Raw genomic sequence first — 19,508 nt, 5'->3', positions numbered from 1 at the left:
TTTTTATAGAAAACGATAGCATTTCGTTTGTACCTGATTGTACCTCCGATAGTTTCGTTTGTACCTCCACTAATTAATAATTAAACAAAATTCAAAAAATGGTCAGCACCCGACATCGAGATGTTTGAAATCGGTTTTTCCCGATTCTTTAGAATCGTTTGTACCCGTTTGTACCGCTTTTCGTTTCGTTTGTACCTCAATAGTTTAAATTTTATAGCAATTGTTGTTCCCCGTAAGAGTGAAGTTCGTTAATTTTCAAGATATTTAAAATCTGTTTTTTCCCGATTCTTTAGAATCGTTTGTACCCGCTGGAATCGCTTTTGTTTTTGTTTGTACCCCAACAGTTGAAAATTAACGAACATCACTCTTACGCGGAACAACAATTGCTATAAAATTTAAACTATTGAGGTACAAACGAAACGAAAAGCGGTACAAACGGGTACAAACGATTCTAAAGAATCGGGAAAAACCGATTTCAAACATCTCGATGTCGGGTGCTGACCATTTTTTGAATTTTTTTTAATTATTAATTGGTGGAGGTACAAACGAAACTATCAAAGATACAATCAGGTACAAACGAAATGCTATCGTTTTCTATAAAAACAAAATTAAGTTTTGAAAAGTCGGGTGCCAAGTTCACATAGCTAACGGCTGAAGAATTGCTGATTTGTGTAATTTTTCCTTTTAATTAATTATCTGATTAAGGGAAGAAGTATTAGGTAGACTGGAAAGTAATGTCGTTTTTGGAATTTTAAATCGTTGTTTATCGCTCAACAGCTCGTTGATTTTTATCGGTCATTGAAAATTTGCACACTAAGTGGCTGTTAATAACGAGAGCGATTACATAATTGCTTAAAAATAGAAATTTATCAAAAATTTGTTTGAATTTAGTGTAAAAAAAACGACATTACTTACCAGTTTACCTAATATGTTGTTAAGGATACATTGAACTATGTTTGTACTTATTGAAAAATACTGAAAAATGACATAATTATAAAGTGTAACATGACAACGTTTATTCGGTTACAACAGTTTTTCATTTACATAAGAGAAAGAAAAAGGAAATTTTAGCCTAGCTGTTTCCGCGAACACTTGGCACACCTCCATGAAACGCTCGACACTGGCGCGCCAGTGTTTTCCAAACTAGGGGTCGCGACCCCTAAGGAGGGCACCTCGCGGACCCGAAGGGGGTGGAAGGTTTTGCGCAAAGGAAAATGCTTAAAAAAGTCTGCAATGCGCTACTTCGCACAGCGCGAGTTTACGGTTTCATCTGCATACTTCCAGGAGGTACGACGTCGATCTTCGAAGAAAAACATACCTCGATCTACCAAGCTAGATTTCCCTTATTATTTTGCATTATGCGTCATTCCGTCTCTGTCTTTTCATTCCAACCAGCCCTCGACCCCCGTCGTTATCGATCTCCCTCTCAGAATGTTCCTTGCGTCATGCCTTCAACGAATGACGCATCGTTGCTGTAGCAGTGAACGGTCAAAGATCGCGACGATCGAATGAAAGAATCGGCACGAACGTGCGCGTTATAAATAACTCGAGAAAAGGGGTATTCGATGTAAAGCAAAATAGCGACGAAAAATAATTAACTCCGTGAGAATTCAGCGTATACTTTTTTATTGTTTCGTCATTCATTTACATACAAATATTTTCCAGATACGTCTTAAGAAACAACTGTGCTCGGCGTCGATTCAAACTCTCCGTACTAACGTTGCTAACCTGTATTTTGTATAAATTTTCCTCGCGCGATCCCGCGATTACTTAAAGTATTAGCAAAATAATACGCAAAGCAGTCCTGTCGAGCTCCTCTTCGATGCGTCTGGGGGATGCATTCCGTCGTTGTCGTCGTTAAAACGAATCTCGCCGACTTGTTTGTACCCTTTGCGGTCCTGCGTCGAGATAAGCTCGACGATCACGCAATGAAATCGGTAAACCTGGACCGAAAAGGGTTATGCGTTTCGATGTCTCGCGATCACCGCGTTTCAGCCTAGACGAGCTAGCTACTGGGGTTGCCAGCCGTCCATTTTTCAAACGGATAATCCTTCTATTTTTTTTTCTTTTTTTTTTTTTAGAAATAATAAAGTTGGGAAGCTACGGCTAAGTATAATCTCACGGATAAATTAATAATATTGGCCCGTTTGCCAGAATGACACGTGTATAAGTATAAAAAGTGGAAAGTATAAAAATATATAAAAGTAGAAAATGGTGATCTCTCTGTAACGTATAATCTCATCCGGATAAAAATATATATAATACTGGATAATGATCGGTAAGTAGAATCTTTTGCGAATTAATTAATAACGATTAATATTATTAATTTTCATACAAGAGATTGCCCTTACCTATCATTTACAACTTTTATTATTTCTAAAAAGCGGGATAACGTGAAATTCACGCACTCGACACTGTTGGCAACCCTAGCTTCTGCACAAATGGCTTTTATCGCGAGCTGCGCGACGATAGGCTGTTCTCCTTCTCGCGGTTAGATCTCACGCGCGTTTTGCATCGAGACGCTCGGGCAAATGCTTTTCGATGCTACGTTTCATGCTGATCATACATTGTTCTTGGTTGCTGTGCGTTTTCGAACGATTGTGCTTTCTTTCTTGGACTGGAGAGCCTCCTGTCTCGCATTTGAAATTAAGGCTGTACGCGTTTTAACACCCGACGTTATTCCACGCGATAATAACGCACGCGTGCCTCTGGCTCCTCATTTCGCATGTATATAGTTAAGAATATCGTAACACTGTTATTTTCATCCGTTAACAATTTGTCATCTGTCTTTCGCTGTCAACATCTTCGATATCAATTATCCTTACTTTCCCATTTTTATCACAACTTGTTTAACAAAGACCAACTGGATATAAAAGATTATTTCAACAGTCGAAACGATGATATGTATCGTTGATCTAGTAATGTATCGTTGCAAAATTATAGCGTGTACTTATTGCATAGTATTGTATAATTAATATATAAACGTATAACTATAAAACACGTTTAATTATAAATAATGCCCCTTACAACAAATTAAATTTACCAAATGGTTGAATAGCACGTGAACATAGCGGTAATGAACAAATAACAAATGGTTGGATTGCATATTGGCACGCGAAAATAACAGTGCGTGTTGAATCGCGCTCAACCATGAATACTCGTGTATTAATCCTATCTCGGCTGAGTTAATCAGTGTTAGGAAGAACATCTGCGCTGAATTAGTCCCGTACATTAAGTGTTAATGAGTGTAATTATAAATACGCGTTAAAAACCGACATTGAGCCGCATCGAATTCAAAAAATAAATTGTACAATTCGTATAATACATTTATCGAAACATTCCGAACAGAGATGAGAAGGTTTAAACACGCGTGAAATAAGGGGCACCGCCATTGGGGTGTTAGAGGGGCACGCTTCGAGTCCAACAACCATCTTCGTCGATGCCTTGGAACACTTCGAGTACAGAGGGTTAATACGCGTACAGAATCATAGGCTCTAACAGGATATCGGTTTAGGCACCAAGCTTTCCCTCGCGTTCGAAATCCCGCGCACGAGCAACGAACAGGAAACGGCGACGAAACGCGATGGTCGAGCAAGACGGAGCATTATCTTCAACTAGCGGCGCGCGTGCGTTCACTTATTTATTTATGTATGTATGTATGCGTATGTATGTACAGAAATGATCGTTTCGAATAAAAATGATAATCAACGCTAATCGCGATCACGTTACGGAACCACGAGTGGTGGCGGTGGGGGTGGTGTGTGTGTGTGTGGGGGGGGGGGGGCAATGTTGGCAAAGAAATCGAGTTACACGTGGATTTATCTTTCGTCGCCGTTTCCGCCGCCTGATGATACATATAAAATAGCGTTCCACTCGTAATTCGTCCTGTCACACGTGTATTTATTTTTCCGGCACATTAATTATAATACACGCCGTTTATAATGGCCCTGGACATTATGGTATAATTTCCTCGACACGTTCTTTTTTCTCGTCGTCGTCGCAAAAGAGCAACCGTCGATTCATTTATCGCCCATGCTTTCCCGCGCTTCCTTAAATAATTGCAATCGTAACAAACACTCTTAATGCTCGCGCGTTTATCTTGCCATATTAAAATTATCCATCTATGATATATATGTATATATATAAATATACATATATTAAATACAATATAAATGCATCTAATACTAGTCGCTTGTATTTTTTTTTTTTTTCATTTTAATTCTCGGTTAACTGGTTTCTCGTACCCCGTGCGAATTCGTACAATCCTCGCGCGTTTACCCGCGAGCAGACAGACACACTTCTCTCCGCATACACGCGTGCACTCTTATACCTGTTCTCGCTTGTATAACTAATTGCTTAGAACGTAGTGTTTTTTTCTCTTTTTCTTTTTCTTTTTTGCTTCCTTTACCTCCTCCAACCTCGAACGAATCGCCAATGCTCGAGTCATGACTCGAGTCGACGTGTCGTTGTTTCAAGAATACCATGCAACGCGTTTTCGCTATTTCGTAGAGGGGGGCTTACAAAGCAACGAAGAAAAATGTACCTTCGACGGAATACAAACGCCGGTTGAACAATTCTTTCTCGTAGAAAAATCGTTTACAATTGGGTACACGTGCACGTAATCTCGTGTGAGTGCGTTTAACTCGATCCATGCGTCCTGGACGATCGATCGAGGGGTGATTTGAGCATCGTTAAAACATACGCGCAAACATGCGAGTACAACATGCGTAGGAAAACACAATTCGTCTCAACGAAATCTCTCCGTTCGTTTGTTCGTCGTTTGACGCGCTATCGCGACGTTTTATCTTTTACTTTTTTTGTTTTCTTGCTATTTGTCGTTTAAAAATGTTCAAAGGAACCTTACGCGAGTGCTCGTCGCTTAATTGTCTCTCTATACGTTCCGTGGGTTCACCTTGAACACGCCTCCCGTTCAGCTTAATTACACACCCGACGTAGGCTAGCAGTCGATATGGGAGAGTGATAACGAACACTAATTAAAGGATGATAATTTTGCACCCGTGGCGTGGCTAGTCATTTACGTTTAAACTGTTTCTTCCAGCGCCATCGAAAGAACCTATCAATGTTACGATTATAATGTTAAATACTAAGAACAAGCCTTTGGTTGCCAATCTAATTTTATATACATCATACACGTCGATTCGATTCTTCTTAATTTAACAATTAACTTGATGGATTCATTATACACCATCGTAATTCTAAACCATTAGACGTTCTTTTCAGCTCGCTAGTGATAGCTCCACTTCTTTATACATTAACTTTAATAAATTAGTTTTACATACTAAGACGTCGAGCGTCGGTCTCTGAGGACCACAGTATCAAATTTAAAAAATAAATTGTACAATATAAAAAGGATATGATTTTACGCTTGTGAATCCAATCGTGACACTCAGAGACTCCAAGAGGATGACGCTGAAACAACAACTCCAAACGCGAATAAACGAAAGTTCGAGACTGTAAAATTATCATTCCTTAATTTTTATACACATTAAGCTTGTCTATGAATAGCGAATACTGTCGTACTGGAAGATCGTTACGTCAGAGTTTCTGCGTACGTAAAATGCGCGATTCGAGGATGGGGAAACGAATCGAGCGAAAATAAAGCGAATCGCGTACGAGCCTGGTAATTATTTGTGCGAGATGTCGCGTTTAGGAAACTAATGACGAACTGTAAAGATGTGTTCGCGCGGCGATATCAAAGTATCGGCTTGTGCCATAAGTCGTGTCGGAATTTTGATTGTTCGGTTGGCGAATGCAGAAGTGGTTCCAAGTAGTGAAGCTTTTTGTGCGTAATTTCTTTTATTGAGCATTTAGAAGTGGTTAACAAATTTCTATCGAAAAATTTCGACCCACGGCACAAGCTAACGCACCAGTTGTTGCGACGAACCGGTGAATGTAGATAGGATTGAAAGAGTTTATTTGCGTACCCTCGTCGATAGGTGTCACACACTTCGAAACGTAAACTTCGGTCGTGCCTATTTCTGATGAGAACGTTGCGATTCCGCTCCTTGGTTATCTTATACGACTAGACATTGTTGCATAGAACGAGATTAAAAATTTAGAGCTGATAATACTTATATAGGTACGCCTAGAATAAAAAGACGATTACTTCGATTTAGTCAGACACAAAATTTGACAACGTTTTATCGTCGTCGCGATTCTTAATTCATTAATTTATTAATCAGTCGTTAAAAATCTTTCTTGCGAAATTGGAAAAAAAAACATTTAAAAAAGGAAAGAACAAATATGAAAAAGAAAAGAAAAAAAAATAGAAAGAATAGACGTATGCACGTGGAACGAATTGTTGATTCGCCATTCGTTTCACGCGTTATTCGAGTTTTAGATACGTGTGCATCAAGCGTATCGCGTCGTTATCGTATCGTATTGTATCGAGTATCATTCGCGTCGTAATTGCATCGTTTATTATACATCGAGTGACGTTGATGATATTTCCTTTTTTCGTTAATTGCGATAAATGCCAATAAACCGGTACAGATCAGCGTATATATTATGTATACGGCTATATTAATAGGTACATAGAATATATATGAACTGCAACGTTAATTTGTTTGTCTTGTTTTTTTTTTCTTTCTTCTCATTGTCCGTGAGAATCATACGAGAGACGATAAAAAAATATAAGAACGGAGAGTAATATACAATATATCGGTAGCAAAGACGGAATCGCTCTGTCATGCATTGGATTCTTTCTTTTGGAATTTATAGCGATCGCAGCCCTGCGTAAAATACAAACATCGGTATAATCGGTTACCGTTCGAATATATAAGTGTGCGTCGGGATTCTCGAAACCATTCGAGAATCCGTTCTGTTCGTTAAATCGCCGGTAGTCCATCGATGACCACTTCGTAATTCTATTCTCTATGTTCTCTCTCTTATTTTTTTTTTTTTAACTTTTTCTCTTCTATCGTACTTCATGCGGTATCGAAACTTTGCCTGTCTTAGAATGTATCGAGCTGTGCGTATTTAATGTAATCTGTACACGGATGTGTGGTAGTGTCGGTGGTATATCTGTACGAAAGACTCGAAATTAGTGCAACGATGAGTATTCTCGAGTTTTCCTTGGAAATTGTCGTGCGGAACGTGAAGTCAGAAGGGGGAACCGGAGATAAGCGTCACGGAGAAATGTAAACGCGAACGAATTGGATGATGCACATTTTCTTTTAACCCTTTGAGTGTTGTTTATAATGCGGGTATAAAGTTTCCCATAATTTTTTTGTTATATTCGTCAAGTTCAAATGTTTAGACTTCCGCGCACAGTCTGCGTCTCGATATATTTTCCTGTACCGTTTAATTTTACGTAAAAGAGTTACGATTATAAATTAGTTGTACCTTGTGCATTCAATCGACAGTGATCACGCTAGGAAAGAAGTCTTCCCTGCCCAGCTAGGCGCGCGCTGGGAGTATTCATCACTCAAAGGGTTGGACTAGAAAGAATCTTTTCGGAAATCTTTACGGGTTTCCGATTGTATCGAATTCGATCGATAAATTCGATAAAAACGCGCGTTCTTCGACCGTGCATAGGATCGCCATCAGGTTACCCATAGTTTTAACTAGGTATAATACTTGACCGAATAAGGAGCACGGCAATCGTTAGCGTTAAACGATACATTGTACGATCCCATCGAAGATAAATACGCATTCGAACGTAATAGTTGTTCCGAAATTTGTTGTGCGTTGAATTGGCATAGTTAAAATCGATTTTATCCGATAAAGTCGACGTTGCTTGCCATTGGTCTAGCAAACAACGATTAGGATACGGTTCGTTTAGAACGCTAGGTTATATTGTAACGTACTTACGCACAAACGTGTCTGATATACACGGGGTATAACGCCACTCCATTTCTCGCGGATTCGTAGTAAAAAAAACCTGTGTACGGCTGTCGATGTGATCGTTTCGGCTGATCGTTTCTACGCGATAGTAGAATTCTTCATTTCTCTCCGTTACGCTCGAAACTGGTCCACGTCGCATCTTTATCTTCTGCTCAGTTCCGCTCTGACCGCTGTAAAAGAGAAAAAAATAATTAGCTGGTAATTTTCAGATAGTTTCGCGTTGATTTATTTCGATGCGTACCGTCCACGATTTCCTGCTTCATCTTTTGAAATTCTTTGCGAACCTCCTTGATGATCTCCGCCTTAAACGCATCCATTTCTTGGGCAGTGAGCACAGCTCCATCGTTAACGCCGTTTACTTTCAGAAGAGTGTCCTCGGATGCAGAGCCAAACCTCTTGCGTACAGATTTCGGCGATTCGGCGCCGTTTGAAAATTTATTATTCGAGTTATTTTTGTCCCACTTTTTATCGGGCGAGCTTTCGGGTTCCTATGTAGACGAAACAAGAAAACTTTGAGATTGGACCTAATATAACTACGATAACTACGTGTCTACGACCCCTATAAGGAAACGTACCTGTGGCGGATCTGGTTGTTTCTTCTCGACGGCGGCTCGTCTACGCGCCAAGGTTTTCGCCATCTCGTCCATCATGGAAGCCATACCTCCACCTCCGCCCCTTCCCAGCGTACCGTAGTTTCCACCGCCTCCAACGCTTCCACTGCTGCTGGTACTCGATCCACTGTTCTCAACCGGTTGTTGCGACGACTGAAATAAAATCGAACCAATCAATATAAAGCCGGCATATTCCAAAAATTTGCTCGTTGTTAGTTCCAAGTAAGATGGACACGAACCTGCTTTTTCTTCAGGCGAGCCGCTTGAAGGGCAGCAGCCAACGAGTTGATATCAGGAGGCGGATCGTTGTTGCTGGTGACCACCGATCCGGTGGAACCAGACCCGGCAGACGGTGGGTTTAGGCTAATGGAGTTTGAGTTTGGTGCGGGTGGTGGTGGAGGTGGAGGAGGAGCGGCAGGACCAATCAACGGACCCATAGGCGGTGGTTGAGGACCTCCGTTGCCGACGGGGACGTAAACGTTGGCATTGACCGGTGGCGCGTGACTGCCACCGGCTGGACCGCTACCGGGACCGCTACCACTGCTGTACTGATTCACCGAGTTCGAGGGTGTCCCGTACGGATTCGTGGCACTCGGAGCTGTCTGTACTTGACTGGGCCCGTACTGTCCCTGTGTCTGTGCCTGTGTCTGGGATACAACGCTGTATTGAGACTGATTTTGTTGGGCGACGTTCACGCCGACCCCGACTCCGTACTGACCGGTCGTTGCTGTTCCGCTACTAGCGTACTGACCGATCGAATTGCTACTTCCGAATTGGCTTCCACCGGCGTTCGCTGGTCCCGGCTGACCGCTCGGATACGAATTGCCCACCTGACCGTTGTTACCGTAAAAATTATTCTGACTTCCAGCAGGATACTGGCAGGAACTTTGCCCGACTACGGTAGCGGCCGCGTACTGATTACTATTCGGCGCGGTGCCATACTGATTCCCTTGATTGCTACCGTAAATCGATTGAGCTTGAGACTGATTGGGCAGGTTCGATTGGGACGACGGAGACTGTGCGTACTGATTCATCATCATCGGAGGCGGTGGTACCGGCGCGTTGAAATTCATCATCGCAGGTGGACACGGCGGAATGGACGACGCGATCGGGGGCTGAGGAGGTGGAATAGGCGGTACACCGCCGCTCGACATTTGCACGCCTCCCGTTCCCATCCCGCCGACAGGTTGTATCGACTGCATCACGGATTGTTGTTGAGGCTGCGGTGCTGGCGGTGCCGACGAAGTTCTATGATGACCGGATTGTTGCTGCTGCAACGGTTGTTGTTGCTGTTGCTGCACCTGATGCTGTTGCTGCTGTTGTTGAGGCTGAGGCGGTGCAGCCGGCTGTTGGGATTGTTGCACAGCCTGTGGGGGCAACTGTTGTTGCTGCTGTTGCGATGGCGGTTGCTGTTGCTGCTGCTGTGCCGCGATGGGGCAACTCGGAGAAATTGCGTTTGGACTGTTGGTGGCTACGAAAGAACGCAAGATAAGAACATTTTTCCTCGATTCTACGATAGGATAAAGAAGTTGGTAAAATACCTTGACTTTGTTGTGACATTCTGCGTTCTTGAATTATCGCCACGTCTTCCCTGGTCATGGTTCTGTAAATAAAGTACATGTAGAAATTATGGAAAGTGTTGTGATGATTCGTAAGCAATTATACGTTTTATAGCGAAATCATGGCATTTGACTATCGGCTATGTATCGTACGTCATTCGATAGCTTTTGATTCTTCGAAAGACTAGACTAAGATAAGACTATTTGGAACATTTGTGTCGTTTACGGGAAACGTATTGTAGAGGACGCACGGAGCAAAGCAAACCAACCTGTACCCCATGTCCTCGTCGTATTGAGCGTTACTCTGTTGTTGCTGTTGCTGAAAGACGGGCTGTTGCTGGGTCGTCGAGCCAACCGCGGGAGCGAGGCTCCTCGATATGTTGCTTCCATTGCTCAACACCTGCGTAAACCATGAACCGATTAGTAGTAAACCAAGTACGTATCCGGATCGACGTTCATCGACGGCGGATCCAGAATCGAGGTGACGCGCAATGTAAGCGCGTAACGCTATAAGTACACGTAATTTCCCGATGTTTCTCTTTCTCTCGGTTTAAACTCACATCGAGCGCTTGCAGCATCGCTCTGGCAAATGCGTCGGCGTCGTCCTTACTGGAGAAATTCAGACCGTATACTTGCTTGTTATCTCGCCATTGATGAAACGTGACTGTCGCCTGATTGTATTTCAATCCCTTGAGGATCGCGCAGTTGATGACGATTTCGTGATCCTGCAACTTTCTCCCCACCACGCGAAACGTATTGTTCATTTGATGATGGTACAACTGAACTTTGGAGAGTCCAGAGGAGGTGCCACTCGGTACCCATTTCTTGTTAACGTCATCGTACACCATTACCGATGCACGAGCGGACGATATGCTCACTTCGCTGTAACAAAAAGGAAAAAACGTTTGTTACGTGTCTGAAACGTGGTGAAGAATTCCGGAGTACAGTGTACGCGTTGGAAGAGTTAGAATCTCGAGGGTTACGTTCGCGAATAGAACCAAGATTGGTGTATCGCTGTACATCGATGTACTTCAGGGCTCATTTTCTCTTCTCGCATGCGAATACCGTACTTATTACGGAAGGGACTGGTTCTAAAGAATTCTAGTACCAAGATCGGTATTCCCCCAGAAGAGATTGCTGCGATCGGGAGCGCTCCAAGTATCGCCTCCTCGTATCCAAGCTCATTTTAACGACGCGTTTCCCCTATCGTTCGACACGAACAAACTCATACGCAATTCGTCCCTTGGATGCAGTTTCTTTCACGGCCAGCTTAACAGCCGAAAAGAGCTAATAGACTCCGTGGAAGAGGTTGTTGCGCTCGGTGTCACTTTCACCATGCACACGTAGCACGTTAAAACAGCACGACGGATCGCACGCGAAACGAGAACAGAACGAAGCGGAATACGAAAAGATACTAGCCACTTCCTCCTTCGCTCGGTGTGCGATCAACACCGAGTCGAGACCAGCCGAGCCGAGCGAGCGGTTCCGCGATAACGGCCAAACCATGTAATATCCGCGACACGCGCCACGATTTTCGAATCTCTCCTCCCAGTCGGAAGTACTCCCTCGTCTTTCTCTTGGCCTGTTCTTTCGAGAAGCGAGGTTCAACGATACGGGAGCTAGAAGAGAGTAGAAAGATCACCTAGGAATGGTTACCCTAAAAGGAATGGCCAAAAGCTTCCAGGCTAAAATAGCAAATATAAAAACATAGATAAAGAGCATACTCCAGTTGGATTCACACTAAATCTACCATATTTCAAACTTTTGGATACAATTCTTCTACACGATACATGAATTATATACAATTGTTTCATATGCACTATTCAATGGATCCAACATAGACACGAGCGAAAGCTCGATTGCTTCGAGACGATGTCCTTTCAGGGAAAAGATACGACGAAGACCACTTAAGGGGTTAGTTGCAGTCAGGAAAATGGACACGAACAGTTTCTTGTGTTTTCTTTAAGGTATTAAATAATAATTTTTATTAATGAAATGTAAATATATCACAAAGTATGTCTCAAAGAACTATAAAAGAATTTTTGTTTTAAGAAAAGGTTAATTGATTTCGTCAAAACAGGCAATGGCGTGGGTGGCCGCTTGGTTTGCGGTGAGCAAGACTTTTTCAAACTGGTGCACCTGGAAACAAAACTGACAACAAAACTAAAGGTAGATTTAGAAAATATATTAGACTAACGGGTCCCTGATCGAAGGATTTTTTATTTTCTTGCGTACTTTTCTTTTTTTTATTCCTGTATTGAATCGCTTAAAGTTCTATTTACACATATCCGTAACGTGTCAGTTCCGTATCCGTTCAGATCCGTAATGTTCCATCAGTGTCAGGTGATTTTAAATATTCTTCCGTTGTTTTTGAATGGGCTTGTTCGTTGTTGATACGGTACGGATACGGAACTGACACGTTACGGATATGTGTAAATAGACCTTAATTTTAGTGAAAAAATTGAAAATCAACTTCAAATGTACGCCATCTTGTTTTAAATTAATTTTTTCCAAAATCCTTCGTTCAGGGTAGACTAATCGCTAGACCCGCTAGACTAATCCATTTTCGAAATCTACCTTTGTTTTTGTTTTCAGGTAAACCAGCGTAGAGAAATTGCTTGCTCACCGCAAACCTATGCTTTTAAATCATCGTCTACGTCATCTGCTGTTATGACGATATAAATGAAACGTTTCTTAAAACAAAAAATGTTTTTTAGTTCTTTAAAACATGCTTTATAATATACTTAATTGTTACTTATGCAAATTATTATTTAATAACTACAAAAAAAATCACAAAGAAATGTCGTTTTTCCTCTTCCTGACTGCGACTAACCCCTCAAAGGAACGGAAAATCTAAGTATTTTCCCGCCAAAGGAACCCCCCTGTACGCGTCCCCCATTCGATTTGCGTCAAATTCTGCATACAAGTCTATTTTTAGGCGGTGATACCAACTGTAACAATCTTATCGACCCTAATTCACAGGGTGTCCAAAAAATAGCGATTCCTTACTTACAAACGCGGTTATTTTTCATACAAGCGTTCGTAAAGCAACACTTGGCCGTTCAGGTTGGCGTGAAAAGTGGGAAAAGCCAACGCTCTAATACGCCGGACGAAAACGCAGCGCAAAACTGAGAGGAACTTGCATCACAGTTCGAAATAACGCGGCAGTAAATTTCCGACCGGCTTCGCGAAATCTGCAAGATTGAAAAAGAAAAAAAGGAAAGAAATAAGAGAAAGCGGATAAGTCAGCCGTTAAAATTGTTGCAAAGCAAATGTCAGACCTCACGCGACGAGATTAACCAAGGACACACCGTTGCAATTTGGCTGGAATGTCTCGCCCAACCCTGCGAATAACGCCTTCGGATCTGACCCTATCGCATGAGCGAATCGTGCCATCTGGTCTGGGCGTCGAGTTTACACAAAAAAGATAATCAGGAATCTATGACCATAATTCTCCTCGAAAGCTCTGACACGGTGTTAAAAAATTACGAAAATTTAAAGTAATGTTCCATTAAGGTCTTCTACCTGCCAGTTTTTAAATTATTGTTAAAATAAGAGAATTCAATTCCACTGTAGAGGCAAGCTTGAGAAACCCTGCTTTATCGAATAAATTGTTACTGCACTCGTTGATAGTAGACAATTTGATAAGAGGATAATAGATTACCCGTTTGTAAACTTAATAGAACATCGCGAAAGCGATACCATTGTTTGATTTCCAACGAGATAGTTGGAATCCGAGTGGATAAAACTTGAATGGATGCAGTTTAACCTCTTGAAGGACGAATTTTAAATAGATTTTTGTTTACTCTCATTACTTTACCGTCTTGCTTTGGAATAGTATAGATGATCCCATCAGTTCGCGACGCGGATTACGTTTATATTTAATAGAAAACCATAGAAATTTTATATCGACGGTATACCGATTTTGCCAGAAAGGTGGGAAAAGATCGTAGAAAGGTTGATTACATTTTTCATGATACTCGAAGGTACGTTTCACGTATGCATCGTCTTGAATAGCAGAACGCAAGCGGCGTGAACTTACGGAATGATAATATTAGGTATCGGAAAAAGTTCGTGCGGTTTATTCGTTAATTGTAACTGTATATCGATTTTCGTGTGGTAATTGGCAACTGTAAGACATGAGTTTGGTTTCATTTTAAAGCTTGATCTTTGTAATTGGTATGCATGCTCTGTGAAGTTCAATTGTTTCGTTGTTGTGTAGCTATAGGAACAGTAAACATGGACAGCGAAAGAGTAAAAATTCGTGCTTTTATTCTTTACGAATTTAAACTTGACAGTATAGCAGCAAATGCAGCAAGACGCATTTGTAGCGTTTGTGGGGAAAGTGCTGTTAGCGAAAGAACCGCACAGAAATGGTTTAAAAGGTTCAAAGAAGGAAATGAATCGTTAGATGACAAACCGCGTTCAGGGCGTTCATCTGTCATCGAAGACGAAAAATTCATCGAGTACGTAAGTCCAAATCCAAAAAAAAGATGTTCTGAGTTTGCTCAAGTATTCGAATGTGAAGAATCTACCGCGAGAAAGCGAATTCATTCACTTAATTTTCACAAAAGATTGGGCAAATGAATACCGCACCGTTTAACGGAAGAGAGCAAATACTCCCGGCTGAGCATTTGCAATATCCATTTATCGATCGAATTCTAACTTGTGATGAAAAGTGGGTGAAATATGATAATGAACGACGATCACACCATTGGATTCAGAAGTGATCATGTGCAACAGGAACCATACCAAAACCGAGTTTCCATTCGAAGAAGGTGCTGATCACTGTTTGGTGGACTACACGAGGTATCGTTCACGTTAATTTTCTTTCACGTGGCAGACTATTACTGCAGATACTTATTGCAAAGGAATTGATGAAGTCATTCATAAAATTCATGATAAATGGTGATTATTTCGTTGAATAAACCTACGATTTAAAACAGATTTGAGTATTTGTATTTTTCTCCGAAAATCCGCACGAATTTTTTCCTGTACCTAATATTTTAATTCCAGAAGGTATCGCAGAAGCAAACGTACACATACGAGTAAATGTTTCTCGAGAGGTTAATCGCGATCGTCGTAAAATGAAGAAGTAGACGTACGCGTTCCGTTTTCTGCGTTATTCGAGTAACCGAAGTAAACGTGCTGTACGCGTTTCGCCTCGTTGCCTGTACTTCGCGTTACAGACACGTTCCTTCTTCCCTTTATTTGCTAAAACAACAAACACCTTGAGATTTCAATGCACAAAGTTAATGCACCTGGAGTGCAGCGATATAATTACAGGTAACGCGGCAACACCTTTTGTAACGTCGTCGACTTCCCTTACGATTCTTTCCCTGCGCTTAGACGCTCTGTGATCTCGAGGCGTAATTCATAACTTTCATTCTCTCCGCGCCAACTGTTCTTTGTTCCTTTTTGTGTTCTCTTTTACGTGTTTCTTCCGATCTCTAACTTCTGTATCAAAAGGTTTCGTTCAGTTGATTAAACGATGTTAAGGGGTTAGTCGCACTCAGTAAGAGGAAAAACGACATTTCTTTGTGATTTTTTTTGTAGTTATTAAATAATAATTTGCATAAGTAACAATTAAGTATATTATAAAGCATGTTTTAAAGAACTAAAAAACATTTTTTGTTTTAAGAAACGTTTCATTTATATCGTCATAACAGCAGATGACGTAGACGATGATTTAAAAGCATAGGTTTGCGGTGAGCAAGCAATTTCTCTACGCTGGTTTACCTGAAAACAAAAGCAAAGGTAGATTTCGAAAATAGATTAGTCTAGCGGGTCCCTGAACGAAGGATTTTGGAAAAAATTAATTTAAAACAAGATGGCGTACATTTGAAGTTGATTTTCAATTTTTTCACTAAAATTAACCGATTCAATACAGGATAAGAAAAGAAAAGTATACAAGGAAATAAAAAATCCTTCGATCAGAGACCCGTTAGCCTAATATATTTTCTAAATCTACCTTTAGTTTTGTTTTCAGGTGCACCAGTTTGAAGAAATCTTGCTCACCGCAAACCAAGTGGCCACCCACGCCATCGCCTGTTTTGACGAAATCAATTAACCTTTTCTTAAAACAAAAATTCTTTTATAGTTCTTTGAGACATACTTTGTAATATATTTACATTTCATTCAGACAAATTATTATTTAATATCTGAAAAAGAAACACAAGAAACTGTCCGTTTCCAATTTCCTGACTGCGACTAACCCCTTAAATTAAATATATATATATAAAAAGAACAGCCGGATATCGATCGACTGTAACAAGATATGAATCACAATATGTGACTCACGAATCGAAATGAAAGTGTTATCTAGCGCATTCATTGATAACTTACGACGTTTATTTTTCTATAAAAATACGTATCGAATGAATCAACGATGAGTAATTGAGATAATCTTCAGCGAAACTTGTCACCTCGATCTACAAAGAACTGGGATTTAACGATCAGAAGTTTTTTAAATGGCTACTTCGCGTATCGTCTAATATGGGGTACACAAAATATACATAATTTATGATGAGTATATTCTACAATCAATATAACGATACCGTTATTTCGTTTTGTATAAATGCACATACCTTTTGGTTATGTTTAACATGCTTCTATTATTTTATTAACTTGCATCATAAACGTATGAAATTTGATTAAATTCGAAACGTTGATTAATTACTAACAGGTTCTTGTCACATTGCGTGCTCCCTGCATCTTCTCAGCAATTACTATCGTTCTGTAGTTCTCAGTAATAAAAAATGAATCGATTCTGGTTAAAAATACCTAACTCGTTATTCAATAGTCCTTCAGAAATCATAGTTTCGCGATCGTTCGAACCGGTTGAAATTCGAGTTCGAGAAGGATCTCGAGTGACCCCGGAAGTGCAACGCAGCAGAAGTCGTCTTAGGGTTAACGAATCGTCGTGGGAGGAATTTTTGTTCGCGGGAGAAATTGGGAAATACGCGCGTGCGTGAGAACCGATATCTCGTCTAACATAAACAAACGTGTGACGTGCAATATTCGGTGCAAGCACCGTCTCGTCTGGCGTTGCGTGCACGCTCGTACGCGAGTCAAAGTTTATATAGGAGTAAGAAGGATTCGGAAGGAAGCGTGTACGCGAGCGTCACCTCGACAGGAAAAAGAGACACACGGGACACGAGCAAAGAGAGAAGGAAAGCATGGATCGCGTTTACGATACACAAAGACGCTGGAACGCGAGCCACGGGACCTATCCGTGGTATATCGGAGGAAACGAGAACGAGAGCGAGCCGACGAACGCGTGAAAGAGACGGTGAAATGAATGGCAAGGACGAAACGGGGGAAGGCAAAGGAACTGCGAACGCGTTTCGAAATATTCGATGAAAAATCGTTACTGAAGCCCTGCCCCCCGTATGACTCGTATCTGGTTGTAGGTACATTCCCTTGGAAAATTTCGACTCCGAAAACATCGAAGAAAGACCGAACGATCGGAGTCTGAGCGCATCAGGATATTCGCGGCTATCGGACACCAGGTCGGCCGTGTTCTACGAGGCGTAAACAATGTTCAAAGACAAAAAGAAATCGTACTCCAACTCGACTCGACCCTCTCTTTCTTTCGATGCTGTGTCGTGTACGTGGAACTTACTTCATGTTTGTTTGGCTTGGAAGCGTATGCTATGCCTTCATGCAAGCCGTATTCCTGCTTCTGCACAGTATATCACCGATTCCATGAAAACACGCAAGATTCGGACAAGATTTACGGTAGTTCGACATAAATAACGTACAGCACTAACACCACCCCGACACCCTGCCTATGCACCTCTGGTCAGCCATATTGCCGACTCCGGGTCCGTATTCCTACCACCCTTCGTCTTGATGCACATGTCTACATAGAGGGAATACTCCAATCGCAACAGTTACCACGTTCTACCATTTTTCTCTGCGCTCGTTTTCCATGTTTTCGCATTTCGTTCATCCCAGTTCATCCTATCCAAAATCGAACGAACTCTAAATTGCGATTTGATTTGTTCGTGCTGCGAATTATCAGTTGATTTTTACAGTGGGAAGCGTCTGTCTGTCGCTTGAGATAAAGAATCCTGACGAACGTAATTATTACGCAATTGCAAGGTCGATTATCGATCTATTAAATAAAATTGTTTATCGATCTATCGAGGCTCGGTCGATAAACTCAGGTCTGGCTCAAGAAGGTCTGGCACTACGTGATACTTCCTTAGGGCTGCTTTATATTATCAGATTATTGCACGGACATTATGTCCGTGAAATGTTTACAACGTTTACAACCGTGTTTAACAAATATTTAGAGAGAAAATATACCGTCCGTGCGGTTTTATTTTTAAGGACTTAGGGTTTTATTGGCGTTCACGCCGCACGTGACAAGATTATTAGAACTGCGTGTGACTTAGTCAGGAATAAGTTAATTTAAGATAAAATAAGAAATGTAATATTAACTTTATTGTAACAGTTTGAATATAACTAATTTTACACAAACGTTGAATTTCTTTACTTAAAACACAAACTTTTACAATAGACGTCTATACTGGTTAACGGTCGCTATGCGAGTGAGTATTAACAAATTGTTTTAAATAAAATGCAATCAAGAAAACGAAATACCGTAAATACAGGAAAATCGTAATTGGAGCTAAACTAACTTCAAACAGAACTGCCAAACGCAAAGGCTCATTCACATTCCCATAACGACGGGAAAACGGGTCTCCGCTCTGCCATCTAGGAATGACATAGGAATTAATTTATCTCTATCAAAAGTAGCGGTACGCAACAAGCATTGAGCTCTATCCTAACTGAAATGTGAACTCCTGTAGGAAGAAGTAGAGACGACGGAGGTCCGAGAGAAATGCAAAATGGGTGGTTCCGGTATTATCCTATAGCAAATTTATTTGTAGAGGGGGAACAAACGTACGCCGTAATATAACCTACCTGAGCATCGCTGTGCATTGTCAAGTGAGTTACTTTCAGATTCTTTTCCGCATAAAATTGGATAAATACAATATAAATTGAATTGTGACAAATAATAAAATTGAGGTCTATACCAAATTGTATATTTTGTATGATCTAAATTATGGTATGTAAATTATGTATACTATTTCATTATTATGTCATCATTATTAATGTTTCTATCGTTTTATATATAAATAAAAAGGAAATGAAGTTCAAATCTGTACATAATTAATCTGTAAATAATTCCTAGTGCCGCGTAATTCAAACAAGGAGGAGTCTGTTCTCCCTCCACACATAAATTTGCTATAGGATAGTACCACCGAAACCACTCATCTTGCATCTCTCTCGGACCGGCTTCTCTCTCGCAGTTCACACTCCAGTTAGGATAGAGCTCAATGGCAAAAAGATACAGAAGAAACAGTACATTCATAGCATTGTGCAGAGCCGGCTTTAGCAATATTGGCGCCCCGGGCAAGATTATCGTGGCGTCCCTTCTGAGGCTTAAAATTGTTAAGAA

The 19,508-nt window shown here is 41.0% G+C and overlaps 1 protein-coding gene across 2 annotated transcripts; it reads right to left on the bottom strand.

The window, feature by feature from the left end:
- Positions 1-1,609: 1,609 nt before the first annotated feature.
- Positions 1,610-18,533, bottom strand: LOC128892545 (protein enabled-like). 2 transcript variants are annotated; one of them, XM_054153071.1, is made up of 8 exons: positions 17,661-18,533; positions 10,597-10,918; positions 10,306-10,436; positions 10,019-10,080; positions 8,717-9,948; positions 8,442-8,630; positions 8,108-8,354; positions 1,610-8,036 (listed from the first exon to the last, which is right to left on the bottom strand). In XM_054153071.1, the coding sequence occupies exons 1-8, from the start codon at positions 17,663-17,665 to the stop codon at positions 8,008-8,010; spliced, it is 2,217 nt and encodes a 738-aa protein (XP_054009046.1). In that variant the 5' UTR covers positions 17,666-18,533; the 3' UTR covers positions 1,610-8,007. The 2 variants fall into 2 exon arrangements, with proteins under 2 accessions (XP_054009046.1, XP_054009045.1); XM_054153070.1 differs by lacking the exon at positions 17,661-18,533 and adding an exon at positions 11,145-11,966.
- Between the last annotated feature and the right edge of the window lie 975 nt (positions 18,534-19,508).

This window comes from Hylaeus anthracinus, unplaced genomic scaffold, assembly GCF_026225885.1.
Source record: "Hylaeus anthracinus isolate JK02 unplaced genomic scaffold, UHH_iyHylAnth1.0_haploid 12002, whole genome shotgun sequence".
Classification (NCBI taxonomy): Eukaryota; Metazoa; Arthropoda; class Insecta; order Hymenoptera; family Colletidae; genus Hylaeus; species Hylaeus anthracinus.
The sequence above is the reverse complement of the archived record's forward strand: the minus strand, read 5'-3'. Positions and strand labels throughout refer to the sequence as shown.